This window comes from Plectropomus leopardus, chromosome 23 (assembly GCF_026936395.1).
Source record: "Plectropomus leopardus strain MGB_pleo_1.0 chromosome 23, ASM2693639v1, whole genome shotgun sequence".
NCBI classification, from domain to species: Eukaryota; Metazoa; Chordata; class Actinopteri; order Perciformes; family Serranidae; genus Plectropomus; species Plectropomus leopardus.
The window spans coordinates 9,858,072-9,878,661 of record NC_142198.1 but is presented as its reverse complement, the minus strand read 5'-3'; the positions used below and the strand labels follow the sequence as shown (position 1 = coordinate 9,878,661).

General features: G+C 40.8%; 1 protein-coding gene across 3 annotated transcripts in view; it reads right to left on the bottom strand.

Moving 5' to 3' along the window:
• dennd4c (DENN/MADD domain containing 4C) overlaps window positions 1-20,590 on the bottom strand; it is a 38,242-nt gene that overhangs the window by 3,659 nt on the left and 13,993 nt on the right. Inside the window, exons 3-28 of one of the 3 annotated variants that reach the window (XM_042512773.2) lie at window positions 16,204-16,456; window positions 16,052-16,121; window positions 14,636-14,805; window positions 14,177-14,418; window positions 13,141-13,207; window positions 12,971-13,029; window positions 11,881-12,025; window positions 10,026-10,201; window positions 9,745-9,845; window positions 8,752-8,988; window positions 7,516-7,661; window positions 7,265-7,303; window positions 6,795-6,925; window positions 6,546-6,678; window positions 6,043-6,249; window positions 5,790-5,918; window positions 4,765-4,912; window positions 4,504-4,653; window positions 3,726-3,845; window positions 3,466-3,597; window positions 2,186-3,264; window positions 1,769-1,958; window positions 1,104-1,201; window positions 833-1,008; window positions 584-742; window positions 73-265 (exon numbers count right to left, since the gene is read on the bottom strand). In XM_042512773.2, the coding sequence (XP_042368707.2) occupies window positions 73-265; window positions 584-742; window positions 833-1,008; window positions 1,104-1,201; window positions 1,769-1,958; window positions 2,186-3,264; window positions 3,466-3,597; window positions 3,726-3,845; window positions 4,504-4,653; window positions 4,765-4,912; window positions 5,790-5,918; window positions 6,043-6,249; window positions 6,546-6,678; window positions 6,795-6,925; window positions 7,265-7,303; window positions 7,516-7,661; window positions 8,752-8,988; window positions 9,745-9,845; window positions 10,026-10,201; window positions 11,881-12,025; window positions 12,971-13,029; window positions 13,141-13,207; window positions 14,177-14,418; window positions 14,636-14,805; window positions 16,052-16,121; window positions 16,204-16,456 (4,750 nt within the window). Of the gene's footprint in view, window positions 1-66; window positions 266-583; window positions 743-832; window positions 1,009-1,103; window positions 1,202-1,768; window positions 1,959-2,185; window positions 3,265-3,465; window positions 3,598-3,725; window positions 3,846-4,503; window positions 4,654-4,764; window positions 4,913-5,789; window positions 5,919-6,042; window positions 6,250-6,545; window positions 6,679-6,794; window positions 6,926-7,264; window positions 7,304-7,515; window positions 7,662-8,751; window positions 8,989-9,744; window positions 9,846-10,025; window positions 10,202-11,880; window positions 12,026-12,970; window positions 13,030-13,140; window positions 13,208-14,176; window positions 14,419-14,635; window positions 14,806-16,051; window positions 16,122-16,203; window positions 16,457-20,590 lie in introns of all 3 variants that reach the window. The other 2 variants (XM_042512772.2, XM_042512774.2) reach the window with 2 other exon arrangements.

Here is a 20,590-nt window from a genome sequence, read left to right as displayed (position 1 = left end):
ACAAACAGTGGTTTCTGCAAAATGTTAACACAATAGCATTGGTTTGTTAAAGTAAGGAGAACTGACCGACACCTCTTGCAGGCTGCAGGGCAGGCTGGTGGTGGAGACACCATGTCCAGGTCTCTGGGAGTAGTCCATGCTCTGCAGAGGGCCGCCAACACTGTTGCTGCGTGTCAGTGACGTCCCACTGCACTTTTGCTGCTTCCCCGCTGCCTGGTGCTCCAGGAGACCCAGGGGGTCCGACTGCGTTGGCTCTGGAATCAGACTTGAAACACACAAGACACACAAAAGAGGATTCAGGTGGAAGAACCACGACAGTCAGAGGGCTTTCTTATACTGCTTTACCACCAAAGTTAGTATGTGGACGCAGGTTTTTCACTGGTAAACCCACTAAATGGTGCATTCCCACTGCCAGTGAACACACCACACAAGTCCGCCTATCTACTTTTCGTGTGTGTGTGTGTGTGTATGTGTGGTCAGTGTCATAGCGCTCCAAAAACATCATGCAGACCATGGCTTTATTGTCAAACTGATTTTACATCTCAAACTTTAGATGTTTCACATGACGTTGTTAAGTATATACCTCCTGTGTGTTCCAGGCAGATTATCTGGAGTTTCTCTCTGTTCCTCTTCAGGGAAAGCCATAAGGTCTGGTGACTTTACGTCAGCTGAGCTGCTGGCTGTGGGCTGGGCACTGGTGCTGTGGATACTGTCTCCTGAGGCACTGGGATTCATGTAGAACCTGAGAGGAAAAAATCACTCAATAGTCAACTTGCATTTGTTAAAAGTGAAGATGCATCACATATTAAATTCTACAAAAACAGATTCTTACCCGGTCATTGTGCGCAGGTCATGAAACTCAACATGCAGTAAGGGAAGAAAGGCTGTGCGACAGAAAGGACAATTTGTGTTCAGATTTGAGTCGTCGGCTGTCCATCCAGCCATTATCTCCTCATCGTACACCAGAGCTTCACAGGAGCGGCACTGGGAGCAGCTGGACATCAGGACCTGACAGCAGAATTACATAAAGCCAGTTAAGAGTTATTTCAATGTTGGCAGTGAAAGCACAGCAGCAGCAAAGGTGTGTGTGCAGTATGTCTGACCTCCAGGGCACAGTTCTGGTAAATGCTTGTGGAAGATGCATGATGCGAGGAGCTTTGCTCAGAGTCTGGGCCCCTGCCTGCTCGTCCTGGAGTTGGATCTGCATATAAAGACAAAAACAAACTTATTTCACTTCAGTTGAAAAGCAATATATATGGGTATTTAGTAGTGTTGTTGATTGATTCATGTTGTAATTTTGAGAGAGATAAAGACTGCCCTCTAAAGGTTAAAACCTGGCTATTGCAATTGAATTCTGCTATTGGTTGATGGGTTCACAGCGTGCATGTTTTTGTTACCAACCAAGCCCCCCATCGCCGCTCTTTCTCCGCCCTCTCACCAATCACCGAGACAGCAGCAAGGCCAAAAAGTTTACAGAGAGGGTCTAATATTTTATACTTTATCATTTTGTAAAAGATAAATAAAAAACACCTCATTAAATTGTTGATACATGAACGGTTAATCTTAAAGCACTGCAAAGTTGTCAGTTGCAGTCTAGAGTTTGGATTGATTTTATTTTGTGTGTGTGCGGGGGAGCAGAGAGGAGACTGGATGTGTCTTTGCCCTGCCAATTTTAGAGACTTTTTTCACACTCCAGGAGGGAGGCATTCAAACCAAATTGAGGGGTTTAGTTACTCTTTAAGCATATCACTACAAGATGAGTGCTTACGTGTCTGGTGGGTCCCTCGGCCCGTGTCACTGCTGCCGCTGCTGCTGCCCAGGCTGGTGCAGCTCTGGTTGAGACCGTTGGACACCAACCCCGGGATGGCTCCTCTCTCAGGACTCTCATCTACGTCATGTGCAGCCAGCATGTTTTCATCCAGATGAGACGGGAAGCCGCCACCACCCTGAACTTCATCCTGCAGAGTAAAATCAAATGAGATTTCGAGGACTGCTCCAATTCAATTACCCTTTGTGTTTAAGTCTGTTTCATCATAGGAGATGTTGTGATTCTTAATCATGTTCTACTTTTAAAACCTGCCAATGCAATAATTTAACTTTTTCCCTAAGTACGAGTGCCTTGGTTCCTTCCTGTTTTTTCTAAAAATAAAAAAAAAGTTTAAAATATCAAGAATTAATGACTCACCTCGTCATCTGAGTAGGAGTAAGCTGAAGCGACTGCTCCCCACACTTTGCTGGCCACATTTGCCGCCTGTTTCATGCTTGATTTAAGCACATCAATTTTAGGTCCTGACAAGAGTGTGTCCATCTTGATGCCTGAAATGGAGTTAATAACCGAGCCCAACGAGCCTCCCTGGGAGGACTTCACCAGTGCTGTCAGTGAGGATGATCTAGGACCGGGGCTGCCCGCTGTGCTGCCGGGGGTCTTTGTCTTTGCTGCAAAGGTCTTGGAGCGAGTAACAGTGTTGGGGCTGCGTTTGGGTGTATCTCCTGGAGAGCCAGTTGGAGTTTTGACAGGAGGCACGGGGAGGCTGGACCTGCGTTCCAGAGTCTGTTTGGGCTGTGGGGTGTCAGGGGAGTCTCCCTGAGCCTGCTGGAGCTCCATGCTGGAGGACTTCACACCCAGAGGGCTTCTCAGGCTCATGTACATTTCGATCTCTTCAGCCAGGTTGCGGGACACCACAGCTGGCACGGAGCGCGGCGGCTCCTGGCTGCTGACAGACGCCGACTCCTCGCTCTCAGTCACCAAGAGAGAAAGCGGGTCAGCTCCCACCTCCACGTCCTCCCTTTCCAGCCCTCGCAACCCAGAGTCCTCCTCGTTTGTTTCAGTTTGCTTCCTCTCTCGTTTCTCCTTTTGTAACTTCTCCACCTCTTCATCATCTCCCTTCCCTTCTTCTGATGCTCCTGGCCCCTCTTCCTCTTGCAGTTTTACCAGCATCAAGCCCTGATCATCTTCAGGCTCTTCCTCCAGGTCTTTAAAAAGTGACTTGGACACACTATTCGGGGGCGGACTTTGGCCTGAACAGAGCGCTGCAGCCAGGATGCGAGCATCGGCACCCATCTGACTGGCCATGTGGTCCACGCCTTTCTCTAGGAGCATCCCGGCACGCGTTTCAGCGCTGAAGCTACAGCTGCGTTCAGCAAAGGCTTTCTGCCGCTGCTGCTGCGGTGGGTTAGCTCCATCGCCCGTTGGCAGAGAGGCATCATCATCAGGGAGAGACACGTTATCATTCTTGCTGTGTCTTCTGAACAGCTTCCCTGTACCTGCAGAATGAATAGATGTAATAATAGTCGTCTGTTTTTATTAAAACTCAAGTTAAATAGGTTAGTTTAAATAGAAAACAAAACAATCCATTATGACAAATAGTAGAGGTGACAAAATTGCCATCCAAATTTCTGATTGGACTCTAAAACCATTGAAAAGCATTCTTTGATAAAGATTAAATGCCTCATCTTTGTCCTCACCTGTTTCCCTGCCACCGTCAAAGCTCCCTGTGGACAGTTTCACAATACTGGGGACAGGAGAGGACACTTCAACAGGACTGGGTGGCTCTGCTACTGCTACAGCACTGTCCACTGAACCGGCAATGTCACCTCCTGGTTATAAAAGTACAGTGACAACAGAACAATAGCAATGTACAAAGAGGAAATGGGGTTTCTGTGGCACACGCAACCTTTGACTGTGAAACAAGAACTGCATGTGGAATAAAAGTAGCATTTCTTACCATTATGTTGTGCTTTGGAATCGTTTCTCTCTTCAGCGGCGAGGACAGCCGTGTGTGACGGCTCTGCCAGCTCCTGGTGTAACTCATCCTTGGAGCCATAGCCTTGATCAGACTGCCTACCTGTGGATCACAAAAATCACAAAAACCTTGCTATGAAAGCTGTTAAGTTGAAGCCACTGGTATCAGTGCAAGTCCACATCTCAGTAATGGTCAGAGACTCATAAACCTTCAGGTTTTTTAACCCTCTGAAACCTGGATTGACATCAATTTCCTTGTGCTGCATTAAGCTGCCTCTCACAAGAACCTTTGAACTAATTAAGCTAATTGGTTTGATTTCTTTCAAAAAAATGGGGAAAAAGCAATGTGCTACTCGCAAGATATGTCCCACAAATTGCAAGAAATCCATAGATTTAAAAAACTGTTTTTCTTAAAAAGTCAGGGAAAAATGTCCAGAAAACTATATTTCTAATTATCATAGGTATATATGTAATATTTTTCACAAAATTCTTTTAATTTTCCTGCACTTTTTCTTGTCTTTGTTTTGTTTCTTTTTTTACTTTGCTATTGGTTCTGTTTGTTTGTTTTTGGTTTTTGTTTATTTTCAGGTAATTTTCTGGCACTTTTTACTAATTTCTTGCTGATTTTTGGGTAATTTCTTCCTAGGTTGCTTATTGTCTTCTTCCTATGTTTTTAAAAGAAATTAAGGCAATTTGTCCAGGTTTCAAATGGTTAAGCTTTCCACATGCAACCCTCTTAACTTTAGGGAACTGCAGGATACCTGTGCTACAGTGGTTGTCAGCTGTGTCTTCCATGCCGTGGCTGTGGGAAAACAGGTTGTGTTCCTCACCGTTGACCTCACTTGAGCTGTCGGCACTTCCATGACTCAAACGGTCAGAGTCAGTGACTGCAGATCCACCATTTGAAGCAGCTACAGAAAGAACATGTTCAGAAAAAAAGTGAAACAAGGAAATGGATAGCGTTAGATGAACTTATTTTGACACAACATTTTTGTCCTAACAAAGTGTAAATTTAATCCCACCTGTCGTACTAAGTCTGGGTCCCGTCTTGGATGACGTTCGGTCTAGAGCTTGCTTAAACTGGGCCACTCCACGCAGCACATTACGCAGCTTTGTCCACATGAAGAGGCCACTGCGGTTCCTGCTCGGCCACGGGCTCTCTAGGACGGCCTGCGGAGGGACCAGACTGAAGGATGAGGACATGTGGAGGTAGACTGAATGTCTTCAAATTATTGATGTTGTGGCTTAAAGGGGACCTATTACAGTCATTTTTAGGTTCATAATTGTATTTTGGGTTTCTACGAGAACATGTTTCCATGCTTTAATGTTCAAAAAAGACTATATTTTCCTCACACTGTCTATGCTGGAACACCTGTATTCACTGAAACGCAACGTATCAATGCCTGTCTCTTTAAGCCCCCCTCATCCGAAAAAAAGGCCAGCCTGCTTTAATTGGTCAGCACTTCCAGATCTTCCATATCTCAGTGTCTCTGCACCATCACTGCAGCCGGGGGAATGATAAAAAAAAAACTATCTATCAAGAAATATCCCCAATAAAAGTTTCTAAAAACAACAGGACATGTTTCAGCAGTAAAATTACATGTTTCCCTGATGTTAGCATGTAGCTACACAAAGCAGTGTAGGCAACACATAAAGAAATCAGTCCCATTCTGACTTCTTGTATCTAAAGTAGAAAAAAAGATTCTAAACAGAGTATTTAAAGTGGTTGAAGCTTTCTACAGACACTTACCTCATTATTTAAAACTTGAGCCACTTTAAATATGGACCACCTACATAATAACATTATATATTTTTTTGTTTTTACCACATTTCCTGTACCCCTCAGTTAAAGCCTGTACTGTATCTGTTTTTTGCTCTTTTTTTCCTTGTGTGCTTGAAAGAAATAGATTGAATAGAAAGGACAAAAAAACATAAATGACAAAAAAAAAATGAAAACCAAAATAGGTCCCCTTTGAGGTTGTAGTGTTTTCAGTCATTTGAGCTAAATTAGAGAAATGCTTTCGCAGTTTAAAAGACTCTATATGACCTTGTTGTAGTATCCATATGTGATGGCGTTCGGATGTACTCCGGCTTTCTTCATCTCAACCAGGACTCGCACAGCCATGACAGGAAGACCCCACACACCACAGAGCTGCATCACCACTCTGTAACACACCTGAAAGCCGGACAGATAAAAACATGAAAAAAGGGCACAAATAATAATAAAAATAACTCATTATTACATATATAGACATACGAAAACCTTTAGTAAAAGCATTTAAATATGAGTAAAATCTCACCTCATCCAGCACCTCCACCTCAGTGGTTCTCATCTTCAGCAGCACGTTGTACGCCTGCTGCATGGCACGGCTTTTCGACTTGGAAAGTCTCACGGCTGCTGGCAGGCAGATGAACCACAGACTGTAGCAGTGACTGAACAGACAGCGTGCCCACAGCGGAGGGTTGGAGTAGAAACGCTTGGCCATCTTGTATGCTAGCTTGATCTCCTGTTGGATCAGGTGCACATTGAAAGCATGAATGGTTTGAGAGCTGATAAGGACAGGGGATTGAGAGTCAAGTTAATTTTTATAGCAAATTTCATACAACAGGTGTAGACTCCATGTGCTTAAGATAAAAATAACATCACACATCACAAAATTATACAAGATAAAATGATGTAAGATGTGAAACATATATCAAAAGAAATATTTAAAATCATTAAATAAAACATATAAAATGAGACAGTAGGACACAAAAAGGGTCTGATAAACTTCTTCTGCTGTGAGTGATTATGTGTACACACCTGCTTCGTCCTCTTAGCCAGTAGAGCAGGGCTGCTGGACAGACTGGCCCCTGCTGCTCTGCTGCTGAGTGCTGGCCGTAACTCCCTGGGACGGTCAAACAGCTCCATACGCAGCCTGGGGAAACTTTTATAGCTGGAGGAAGAGAAAAAGAATTGTTTTAAGGTCACGTGACTCAGGGTGTTTTCTGTTTTGTTATCTATCTTTTTCTGTCTAATCAAGTTTTAATATACTACAGTTAAAAGACATACGTGTATTTGGGGGTAGGTTCAGTTCCATCGTCAACTGGAGGTTCAGGGGGCATGACGAAGACAGTGTGCTCGCTCTTCTGAGACTCATCCAGCTCCAATAGTTTCGTGTCCTCAGATGACTCTCCTTCAACCTGCAGTGAGGACTCAGAGCTTTAATGACAGTGACATCTATAACTTTTACAAAAATCACACTCTGCAGGTCATATCCTGTCTGATGGCAGAAAGTAAACAACTACACACATATTACAATCCGTTATGCTTCTTAAATTAGGCAGGGACACATGCTGATTTGATTGTGGTTAGGATTCAAGGATAGAAGAAAAGAAGCAAATGCCCATCCCCTTGGTGAAAACATTTAGAAAAAGGTTAATTTGTTTACCTTTGTAAATAGTAAATAGAATTTTATGTTTGACACAAACATAAAAAAACAAGGAGCAAGGAAATGTGATTACAGTGAAGCCCCGTATTACCTTGGTGCCCTTGTCGGCGATTTTATCAGAGGGAAAAAGCTGCAAGAAGAGGAAAGAGAGCAAAGGGACCAGAATGAATCAGAGGAAATTTTGGCTTCCTTATTCTCCCAGTGGACGAATGTTATTTTGCCAATAAAACATAAAACAAAGGCCCACTTGTAGAGGGAAACCTCCGGTGGAAGAAGAAAAACAAAACACCATAAAACCGGTGTAGATGTCTGAAACCGGCCTGACGCTGGGCTGGTAATCACCTTCTCGACGCAGTCGTCAAAAAAGGCCAGACCAGTGTCCTTGTCACTGACAAAGGTGCACTCCTCAATGAAGCGGATGAATATCTGGGTTTTGGTGAGCTGGGAGTAGAACTTCTGGTGGGTTCGGTCTCTGCTTTTGAGAAACCCTGCAGGAAGCCAAGGAGAGACTGTGCTATCACTTCTTAAATTCAACTAAAACATTTTAAAAATCACATATCCACAATCACTCTCACTTCAGGGAGAAATAAATCAGGTTTCAATGTATTTGTTCCCCTCTTCAACTAACTAATGTATAGCTGTTTTTCCCCCCTTTTTTTCTTTCCCCCCTTATTTTCTTCCCTTTTTCATTATATAATGTACTGATGAACTGCAACATATGGCAATAAATAGTACTAATAAACTCAAGTATATCACAATATATAGTATTGATAAACTGCAGTATACTGCAATATAACGAATAGATAAAATGCAGTATATTGCAATATAATGGCAGTAAGTTCCTATTGTGAATTATGGTGATAATAGAACAAGTGAAAGCAAGAGCAGGGACATGTAAACAGACAGAAGAGATTATATAAAGTGACACAAAGACATATAATAAAAGTGAAGACAGAGTAGAGCATTTAGAAAAAGAGAATTAAACATAAAAAAAGAAATTTAAACCGGGGATAAAACAAGTGTTCAATCTAATGGGTATTCAGAATAAGAGGGAAAAAAACAAGTCTAGCAGAAACTGTGTATACAGATGTGTGTGTGTGTGTGTATGTGTGTGTGTAGAGCTATTAAAACAGAAGTGCTCAAATGTACTGTGTTACAAGCCTTTCCCATCACTCCATGTGTATCTAAAATTGATCTCTAACATTGAAGCTAAATGGAGATGAGAACCAATTTCCCAGCAACGGGCATTAGTGAAGTCTTATTATAGCCGATGAGAGAGGTGATTGATTTGTAAAAACACTTAGGCTGAGTGACAGCGGAGAAGCTCCTTGAAAAAGAAATGCCAATAACGTTCAACTTTAGGTGAAGCTATTCAAATTGAGGCTGTAAATAATGCATGGGTTACAAAGCCAGAATACACAACGTATCCAGGGTCCATAATATTAAGCTGTGCATGAACAAAACCGTAACCTACATGTCAATGTCTATGGTTTCACACATCATCCACGATTTACATTCACAGCTTAATTTTCATTCCTTTCCTCATTTTGAAAAGCCAGATGACAATATCCTGTTTACCTTGCAGGTCGTAGAGGGAGTCTGCAGCCGTGGCCTTCTCCGAGGGTGCCTGGGTGATGGGTTTGAGGTAGGAGCGGTAGCCCTTCAGGATGGAGGCCATGAAGCGAAGGAAGGCCTCCTGGATTTCCATCTCCAGAGCTGTCTTCTTCTTATGCCAGGTGAAGTCCGCCTCGATGGGGGTCATGTCCACCGCAGAGTTCACTACGGAGTTTTCCTGCGCTGTTTGACGTACTGAAACTAAAACACAAACACACAGTTTTAACAACTGAGTTAAGATCTAATGGTGTTTTTTGGCAAGGTGCTTGCCATGGCAGTACATTGAAAAATAAACACTTTATTAAACTACTGGTGCGATTATTTTAACAACAACTATTTATCTTTCACTTTCCAATTTCACTGTTTTAAACGCCCTTATTGTCCTTTTTTTTCTTAGCTAACATTTGGTTATAGTTCTATTACCTATTTTCCCCAAACAATATTTTCTTTTCCTCATCATTTGGCCCTCAATGAAGATAACCAAAAATTTCTAAATATTGTTAGCTTGCTAACTTGAAAGCATTAGTGCAGTGCACAGTGTACCAATGCTTCAAATAACATCCACTGACTTGTATGTTTGTCATATGTTTTTAGTTTTTTTTAGCTCACCACCCAGTAAAACAAATTAAATCTTAAACCTTTAAATCTAATATCTTAAATATAAAAACTGACTTCCTCTATACAAATGTGCTTTCATCTTTCAGCTCATATGTTATATAATACACGGGTGGTGGACAGAATAACATGGACATACAAGGTGATGAAATGTAATGTAATGCAAAAGTATTTTTAGACTGTTATATTTCGGTCTATGGTCTATTTTAGTTTGGCTATGTTTGCACTTAACTAGATTATACACTAACTTTTGTTCCCATTCCCTGTAAATTAATCCTCATCTTTTGAGAGACAATACTTTGAAGGATTTTGTTACAACAGGAGATGAGATGCTGTTTGTACCAGTGGCCAGCTGGTGGTGCAAGTTGCTCAGCGAGTTAATGAGACTCTTGCAGGGCTTCTTTGGGAGGTTCTTCCAGTTGCTGTGTCTCTTTTCGTCAGACCTGCAACACACAAGAATACCACAAAGGCAGTTAGCTGGAAGTAACAGGAGTGCTGCTAAAATAATGTGCTCTTTTGACAATTTAATGCTGCAATATTTGAGATAGTTCAACATCATGCAAGCTAGACATATACAGTCGGAGCAGGCAGTGACATGGGTTCAGTATCAAAACGCAGCATACAGGTAGATCGTGTTGGTGTCCAGATCCACACAGACAACATCTGGCGGGGGGTCGTAAAGGTCGAAGTAGCGGGAGTCCACGCCCACTATGAATGGACAAGGAGCGTTGAGGACGTCGGCTAAAGAAAGCGGGCACAGGGGGATGTAGGGACACTGCCACTGGAAGGGAAAGATCATCTGAGGAGAGGAGAGAGAGGCCCAATTACCACAACCAGACCGATAGTAATTACGAGTTTTACATTACACTTAAACCTTCCTGTATGTTTTAGAAGTCTACAGTTGAGAACAAAAAGAAACCTTTTTTCTTCCTGTAAAATTCTTTTTCCCTCCGTAGAATGCCAAACTCCAGAAATAAATTTGGGCAGCTAGGACAAGTTTAAGGGCATAAAATACGACGCTTTTCTTTCTTTATTGTAGCTGATTTATTGCGACACTTCAAGTGCGTTTGGGGGATTTTTGAGGATTGTGACATCCTGTTTATTCAAGGAGAAATGGTTGGCAAATTTTATTCTCATGGAGCTGCAGAGTAAACAACCAAGCTCAGTGAAAAATGAGTCAAAAGTCAAATACTTGGAGGAGTGCTTATATTTTTGTAATATTAAGTACAATGCACTGTAATTGTCAACTTGAGTTACTTTGAGCATTTAATTTGCAATATAATAACAGAGCAGATGTAACAGTAGAGTGGCATGTATTAAATGTATAGCTACAATGGTAAAAAAGCTGCTCAAGATTTGATTAAAATTAAGTGTTCATTATCTCTAATTCACTTTGAGGAGTGAAAGAATAAATACCCAGAAATCCCCAGTATCATCTATAATGCTATTTCACGGTTGAAATAAAGGCATTACTATGACTTCTACAATTGTCTGCATAGTTAAGGTTAAGTCTTGTTCTTGATAAGTTCACTAAACTGAGGGCACTATGAATCCTGATGAAATATCTGCAGAAATGTAAGGGATCTAGATGACATAATGCACGTAGCATTAATCACTTCACTGTTGAACATCCAAAACATGTTTTTCAAAAACCTGTTCCTCTTCTCGCTGCTGGTTTTACTGTGCTCATACCTCACAGCCTTTTACAACTCACTGTTTGTTCCTGTCATCTAATACACGTAAAGCAAGTGAAATTAATAGTCATGCCACTGATGGTCCTACACAGTCCCACACTCATCAAAGTTAAAATGCTCTTTGGAATGCTTTTAAGGCATCTGATCAAATCATTTATGAAAAGTCTTCACTCATATAACTATATCTTTTTTGTGATCTAGTATGCAGAGCAAATGAGGTAGTACTTGATTCATTTAATGTCAGTAATGGAGTTAAACATATTATGTCCACTCTTATTGAACTTGTATAGTGATGTTGCAACAGGCAGTCTTTTTGGTCAGCTCATAATTATTGCTTCTTTGATGCAGATGATTTGGTTATATTTTCCTCCCTGGAGTTGCTTCCTCCCAAAACGAATGATGAAAGGATAATTATACATAAAAGGGGTTATAAGTAGTATTTTCTTAAGTGCTACTTAAGTAAATATGCTCTTTATGTATGTACTGTATATTGATGTTATTGCTTTAATTCTCAGGGCAACACATCTGTACATATGTCTGAGGGCAGTAAAGTGAAAATCTGGCTGTTAAAAAGCAGAGAGTGGGTAATAATAATAATGAGCTTAATTTTATTTAAACCGACAAGTGTTTCATGTTATGGCTGTTTTAATGTTTCAGTCTGATCTTTTTCTACTTCATTTTCTTTGAAGTGAAAATGTAAGCAGATTAAAAACCTGACGCTGCGATCATGTTATACTGCGTCTGAATATATTGGGCTATGGTCCACATGATGGCGCGTACTCACAGCCACCACAGCCTCGGCCACTCCGGTGAGCACAGCGGGCCGCAGTGAGTGCAGCAGGATCTTGCTCTCCAGCAGGACAAAGTGCAGCAGTGTGGCGCAGTTCTCTGAGCCCAGATTCATCAGCAGAGTGCCATAGTCTGCCCCGCTGAAGGGGAGGGAGATGAATGAGGTAATGAGCTCAGGCAGAGCACGGAAAACAAAACAGAAAGCAAGGAAGATGATACATAAAGGATGGAGGGAGTGGGGAAAAAAAGGTTTCTAACTGGGTTTGTAACTAGAGATAGACATGTTATGTAAGAGAGAAAACTGGTCATTTTAAACTACTCACATTGTTAAGCTCATAATGGAAAACCTGGATGTACAGCAGTTTCTGATGTCGTTAAGACAAAGTGGCCAGTAAGTTTCACTTGGTCAGTGTTGCCAAGAGTGGACCTGATTAACTGTTCCTAGTTGCTGATGAAGTTTTCCTGTTTACACATTCTGTCGTGTTGTTGGAGACTTTTTCAGAACTCTGATAAGACCATTTAGAGGGAAAAATAAATGTTTTTTCATGCAATGTTTAAGATTTTGTCTAAGCTTTGTAAATCGTAATCGCAAAGGCGGCAACAGCATTGGGTCGCATTAAGTTGAATACAAAAAGCCTGACAATCACCGTTGTTTTTTGGGTTTTTACAGTAACATTTAGGCAGCATGCAGAGGTAGCGAGAAGCCAGAGAGTCACTGCTCGACTTTTTCAAATTAGATGCAAACAAAATGATGCCATGTAAAAGTGGGAAAAGTTTCAAGAAATAATAATGCCCGAAGCTGTTTAGACTTATTTAAACAAGACTGATTGTGTTTTGTTATTTTCTGGAATAATATTTTAATATTATTATATATATTATATTTAATTTTATTCTTTACCCTGCTCAGCTGATTTCCTTTTAGACAAAGTACAGGATATGTACTGAAGGACAGCTACACTCAGCTTGTAATGGAAGCTAAACTCTAAAAATATAAAGAATTGACTGAAAGTGTCACCTCGGGTTTTTGTTTTAACAAAGTACCATTTTGGTGTGAAATGATTAAGTCAGGCATTGCAAAGTTGTACCTGAGGGGTAAGGGTGTACACACAGGCTGGGACAGGATCAGGGTGTCATGTGCCGAGAGCTGAAAGGACACATTTTATAATGTTTATATAAGGAACCATAAAAACAAACTCATACACATGTTAAAGCATCATCTGAATTATTTAAAATGTAAAGGGAAAAAAAATATCACCTGGACCAATATTCTTGGCCTTTGAGGGGAAGGAAATGACACATTGTGCATGAAGTGCGAGATGTGCCTGCAGAGGGAAATAAAATGTGGTCATATATCATATATTCACATTATTTTCAAGCACATGCAGCAACTTAGATTCAACCTCACAAAACATGAGCTTTGAAATGTGGACAGTGCTTAGCATTAACAGAATAATTCACTCTGCAGATGTCCATTTGTGTATCAGTTACTAAATCTTACATTGAAGTCATTCATTTTTCTAAAATGTCTCCATGGTGAACGAGTGAAAATTCTGTATAAATTGAAGTCATAGGGGTCCACATTAACAACTGCAAAACTATATCAAAACATATATTTACAAACTCTGACACAACTTGTGCAGTTTAATCTAAGTCTAATTTATCCAGTGGTATGCTCAGTACTTCCAAAACACTTGAATTTCCAACAAAAACGTACTATTCAAAAGTGAACTGAATGTGAAACTTGTGTGATCTCGAAGCAAAAACAGTAATTTTAACTCACTGAAGACGGGAGCTGCTGTTCTACCACTGCCTCCACCAGTTAGTTTGTGTTATTATATGACTGTGGTGTTTTAAAGGGTTCGTTTAAGTCACACAATAACACAAATAAACTAACTGGTCGAGGCAGTGGTAGCTCAGCAGCTCCCAACGTATTAGGTAAGGTAAAATTTGAAGAGAACGTTAGTTTCAACTCAGTTCCCCCGGGAAAGCACTGTCTGTTTGGGAAGCACTGAGCATACGACTGGATAAATGAGGATTGAATTATACTGCCCATTTCTAAACATACATACTGATATAGTTCAGCTGTTAAACGTGTACCCTTGTGACTTTAATTTATCAAGAATCTTCTCTGTGTCTTTGGTTTCTGTGTTCACTTTAGGCAAGCAAAAAAAATCCTTTACAAATTCAAGGTATAACAGGGTGCATAACTGATATAAAAATGGTCATGTTGGGGGCAAAGAATTTCTCCAAATTTTTCCACAAATTCTATTTAAAAACAGGCAGATTCTTACTTTTCAATGGGCAGTGGGTGTGGGCCTGAGACGGAGAGCTTGTAGAGGAACATCAGGAACTTGCGGAAGGACTCAAAGAAAGGCCAGCGGGACAGCAGGCAGATGCATTTATTGGTGTTTACAGGTCGGTTAGGGATCATCTTCTTCTCCACTGTGGTGAGCAAGCCCAGCTGGATCTTCTGCTTCTCGCTCAACTGATCCACTGGATATGGCTCGTAGAACTGGATGGCTGATCCGTACACCTGGCACCAGAGACAGACAAATTATGATTAATATTATAATTATTCTAACTTTTTGGCTTCCTAGTCAATTTAACTGTAATGGAAATATTTTTAATGTAAATGTTAAATCTGGGAAAAATCTTTGTTTATTTAAAAAAAAAAAAAGGTTTCTCAACCATAGCCCTTGTTTAATTCTTTCTTTCTTTCTTTCTTTCTTTCTTTTTTCAAAGCCACCCACCTTTTCACCAGAAGAGATGGTTAAGACAAACGTGGAAAAGACAGGCAGAGGGTCACGTGTGTTTGGTGCCCAACACTCGATCTTGGCCCCCATAGGCAGACAGAACAAAGGGACAGATTCTGACAGAGGAAAAGACTCATAGTCGTCCTCTGGGTAACGAAAGATGAGACCTTGAGAACAAAGGGAAAAAACAAAAAAATCATAGTTATATACTCAAGTGTTGTTCTGACCTAATAATAAAGTACTGTTCAACAAAATACTAGAGGCCAACCGATTCTGGATTTTGGCGGCTGATGCCAGTACCAATATTGAGGAGTAAAAAATTAATTTATATGAATACATATATATGTAAAGCCATTATCCCTCTGATATAGTATATCCTTCTGATATGTCTTACGACAAAGATATGTAATGGAGACAGGATATTTGACCCCATTGTCAAAAATGACATTAGTGCACTGATACAGTAAACTTGAATTTGAATTTTAAAATTATTCTAAGCATCTTTTTTTCCATCGTAAATGAACTTTTCATATTATACATGTCAGACAACATATAAGCCGATACTGATATCTCTGTGATGGACTAATATCGGCCTATAAAATCGTCTGACTGATAAATCAGTCGGGCTCTACAAAATACATTAAAAAAAATAAAGTTTACAAAGTATCTCATATTTCCAGACAGGCTACAATTCTGGGGGTTTTTTCTACAGGGATTAAACAAAAGATAGTCAAAGAGACGGGAGAAACTGATTTTTTTTAGTTCTGAAAATAAGTAGTAATCACTGAGTTTACTCTGGTTTCGTTTTCAGTGAATAAGTGTTTAGCTCCTCAGTGTTTGATGAGGTGTCGTTCTGACAAGACACACACGCTCATACAAACAAGCCTGGAGACACACAAATAATGGGCGTGGCAGGAAGTCCCGTTGTCAGAGATGAATAAATAGCCGTCTCACGAAAAAGGCCAGCCAAAAAGATAAAGCCAGCATGTGCGTCTGCATGGGTGTGTGTGTACACACATTTATATGAACACTGATTAAACGTGTGTTGCACAGTGAATTGTTCCAAAGGCCATTCAGTCAGTGAAAATGTCACCCAGCCGTTGAGAAATGCCTGCTGTAATAAGCGGTAGTTATCTCCTGCCAGATCAGACACACTGAAGGTGCCGCTCGCTTCAACTTTTAGACAAAAACGTGACAGAGGCTGATTGCGACAGCACACAAAGCTGCAAAAACTTCACTTCATTTTGATATCAACACATCACAACATTTAACAGGACTGTGTGACTTTAGAAAGAATTAATACTATTGAAAGCCTTAAAACCTTAAATCGTTTTCCAAAATTTCAAAGAAAACCAGAGATTTCCTTGCTGGGAATTTCTAACATGGTCAGACAAATACCTGAGTTTTACTCACCAGCTTTGTAACTGATGGAGTTGGACGCAGATACTGATTTCTTGTAACACAGGAACACATTAGAGCCCCACTGAAAGGTTTGAAGCACAGATGTTACACATCTGAACATGAACTAATGATGCACAAGTACTAGTTAAGGAATAAAAATTTACCATGCCGCAGTTAAGGTTCTTGTCCACCTTGCAAAAGGTATGCGGTGGCGTCTCGCCTTTGCTAGTGACAATGACGCAGATGTCTGTCACTGCCAGGGAATTCTGAGGCTGGACGGGTGGCGCGCGGCGTAAGGTGATGAAGATTCGCTGCGAGTTGGCGGAGCTGTTGTTGACATTGGCGCAGCGGCCATACGGTGTGGCCTGGATGACCTCGCAACCGTGGATCAGACGCTCCTTACCCTCATAAAGCACGCTGGTAAACACAACGAACAGGAAGTAAAAATGTCAGTTTGTAAATTAACAATGACGTGAAACTATGTCAAAAAAGTGACAGCAGAGAAAAATAAAGATGTAACCCAGGAGTAAAGATGTTCAGATGTCTTTATGTGAGTGCAAAAGTAATCAAAATAGTGCAGAAATTAGGATGGCAGATAGCAGAGCAGTGCTAATGCTGGCATTACAGCCACTTATTACAATGCACATACTACAAAAGTCTCATACACTATTGAGTAGCTCAGTGAGAGTGCTGTCCTGGACTCAGTTTGCCTGTCAGGCATGGCTTTCATTTCTTAAACAAGCCTCACTGCCAAAAACACACATAGCTCCCATTCTAATGATGCAACAGTTCAGTTCCCACTGCAAAAAATACGGACATTCAAGTTTGAATACAAATCAGGAGTTTGAAACAGACAGCAAGAGAGAAAGAAGACTGCAAAAAAAGGAAAATCTAGGAATTTCTGTTTGGTGCTCAATGAAAAACACCAACCAACACAACAAAGAGAGAACAGAGAGTCCTCCAAAGCAGAATCACCAAGTTGGAGTTTCCAGGGGGGAAAAAATCACAAAACCTCAAGGAAAAGATGCTTTCTTAGTGCTGTCTAGTTTATATTTTCATCAGCAATGGGCCAACTCATGCTTTCTGACAGTATGCGAGAAACAGAACACAGAGACTTTGAAAAAAACACGTTTTTCACATGTCGAAGTTGTTCTGTTTCAGTCCACCAGTCCGCTAGTTTATGCTAATTTTGTCTGTGCATGGCTCTGTTGCTATGCAGGTGGTACCAAGTAAGTTTACCAATACTTTTTTGCTGAGAATGGCTGGAAATGACACTGATGGGAGCGGTTAGGCTCAAACAAATCAGTAAAGCTGCAGGCTGTAAAACAAAAACAATGAGCTGAAAGATGCTGAAATGCTCCTAAGAGTTGAGGGAAACTGCAGAGTCTGGTGATAATTCATCCATCACTATGAGTGACTCCTTGAGTTGGGTAACCAGCGTTGTTATCAGTACCTGTAATTCAGTATCAGCACACAATTGTAACTTTTTTCAAGACTCAACTTTCTCTATAATGACAAAAAAAAGATGAAGCTGCAGGGGTGATGTGGTAGACTGAAAAAGCCATTTTGCTCCTCTGTGCTTTTCTGATCACACACAAAGCTAATCATCTCATCTGTCTGTCTGCTTGTGTTTGGCCAGCAGTTGATACTGGGCTGTTACAAAAATAATATAGAAAAGAAAATAGACCAGACCATTGTAGTGTTACACAATTTACAATCAGCACATTAAACATACTTATAATTTTTTAAATATCCACATACTAGTGCTAATTGTTTTATTATTACTGTGTTTCTATTTTATATTTTACATTTTTACATACTTTGTGCGGGTAATTATTTCTACTTTGTATAATTTTCTATGCTTTGCATCACAGCGACAGTAAAAAAAATTAAAAAAACTTTTTCCCCTCAGGTATTCCCTCGGATTTGAGGTGCTGAAGTTGAAGCTGTCGGAGGTCCACGCCTGGCATCCAGGCTGCTGGCGTTCTCACCCTGATGCGCTCACAGCTACCAAAATTTGGTACCAATGGTATCATGAATCAGTACTCCTTAGTATCAACATAACTCAGTCGGTACCCTTAAAAGTATCAAACCCGAGTGACTCCTTGTCATCTGATCCATTGTTAGTATAAAAATAATGATTAATGCTGCTCTAAGTTTTCCCAGCTGTCAGAAAAACGCAAACTCAAGTTTCCATTTAACAGACTTTCCGTTTGCTTTTACCTGAATTATCTGGAAGGAAACTTTTGTGCACTGTAACTGCCATTTAAACACATCAATCCAAATTCAGACTGATTTAGGAAAAAGGCTTTAGAGACAAAAAGCACGAGGCTGAGTGTTGCTCTATGGTGAGGATAATCTCTGCTTGTCCTGTTTTACAGAGAGGATCAGTGTGTGGTCAGCACCACTGACTTTCTTCTTAAAGCTCTGGTTTCCCTTTGAGGCCTCGGTGAGAAGCCCGCCTTCAGTGGGTGATGTGATTCAGACATATTTACCGCCTGACTCATTCAGATCCCAGACAGTAAAGGAAACTTTCATATCAAGATCCTCCTGAATGTAAAAATATGGATTACAGCCAACATATTTTGTGCATTCCCAGTCTCCATTTCCTTATCACTCCTGCTGTGGAGTATTGCACAGCTAAAAGTTGCAGTCAGGAAAGCAATCAGTGTCCAACTGTTTTTCATTTTTTTGCATGACTGCAGGGCTTCTATGGCAGCATGCTCCATGTCCTCCCTTTCCATCTGGACAATGCCACGTGGGAGGCCGAAAGCCGTGATTGCTGCCCTCTTTAAACTAAGACAGACCCCAAAAACACATTTTTTAATCTTGTGCAGGCTACGGTGCAGCCATTGCAGATATAATAGTCCTGAAACAGTCCATTTATTCTGAAAGAATGCAGGACAAACCTAAAGAGGCCAGGAGGACAGCTGCCAGCAAATTCTCATTTAGGCAACAAAAACAGAGTCCTAATGGGCACAGTGAGTCGTGACGCTGTGGAGCCCCGGGCTGGGAATGCTGCCTTCACTGACAGCAGAGGTGGCAGAGGGAAGAATGAATGATTTACAGGTTGCTAGTTTTTCATGAAATCTTTCAGTGGATAGCAGGTGGGACAGAAATCAGCTGATGGTAAGGGGAAGACATCAGTGTTGCAACATGGCCAAAAATATTTACCCACCTTCTGTGCTGCAGCTCAACTAAAACAGAACAGAAAGTGAGCCGTACTATAATGCATTTACTTATGGTATTTTTATTAAAACACATCCTATCATCATAAATAATAGACCGCACAGTCATGAATTTTACATCAGGAATCTCTTAATAATCCCTCAGTTTGTAGCAAAACAGAAAAGAAGCTTGTGAAATCTGTTATTCAGTCTCATTAAAGTGCATGACTGATTAGGCGCTTCAACCAAAGGAAAAAAGCAAACTATAAAGCAGCTTGACAGCAACTGTGAATCCTTGAATGTAAGTTTGCCTCTTTTTTATCCGCCCCATATGTCCGTTTGCATGCTAAGAAGGGTTTCGCAACCTCTTCAAGGAAACGTGACTTGACATATGATCTTCTGTTTATGCTCAGTGCACTGACGGCTGCAGAGTGTCATGAGGGTTTTTGCGTGTTTCTATAGTTTAAAGCTACATTTAGCAGAAAGGAATTGCATTAATTACACGTGAAATTAACCAAATTCATCACAGAACAAGTGGAATACGTGTTGCAATCTTTATACAGCAACTCCGGCTTGAACAGCCTGACTTTGCCGGGCAATCTTTCAGAGATCAGAGTCTCTTGTAACTGGAAACTCCAGTTTGTTAGAGGGAGACACAGAAAGACTTGTAGACAAAGACTAAGGTGTGTGGAGAACCGAAATGCCTCAGGCAGTTGCGTCATCCTTCTCAATAAAGCGTAGTTAACGGACACAAAGCACCAGTGATGAAATGTAGGTAACATTTTTGGCTCCTCTGTGAATTAGTAAGAGCAGGTGTAGCTTTAAGCTTACTGGATCTGATGAAGTGAATCATGATGGAGTCTCCTCTTGTAAGATAGTAGAAGGTAGCGGGAACACTGTATGAATGGACCGAAGTCAAGAGGTGCGGCTGAGAGTGAGAAGTCCATGATGCAACAGGGGCGAGTGAATCTAGTAGTCAGCATACCTACTTCCTTCCACCTTTGACAAAATGTTTTCTGATGCCATCAGAGTTGAACTGAACACTCTTGCTTGTGCTACTTTTGATGAACTCATTTATACCAAAATAGACTTCATATGATTGAGTGGGAAAAACCAAATAATTCAATGTAAAATCAGACATCAAGCATCCCATGCAGCCATAATGGAATGATTCTTTGTTTCAAAATCACATTCTTAGATCTAATCATCTCACGATCGACTACTCACCCCTAATTTACTATTCACACCCATGCTTTTCCTAGAGTGACATTTCAGAATTGCTTGGGTGAAAAGGGCCTCTTAAACATCACTAATGATGCATGTTATCAAAAATATTTCTCAAGGTAAAATTCTGTCACTGTGCTTGCAAGCGATAAGCTCTGCT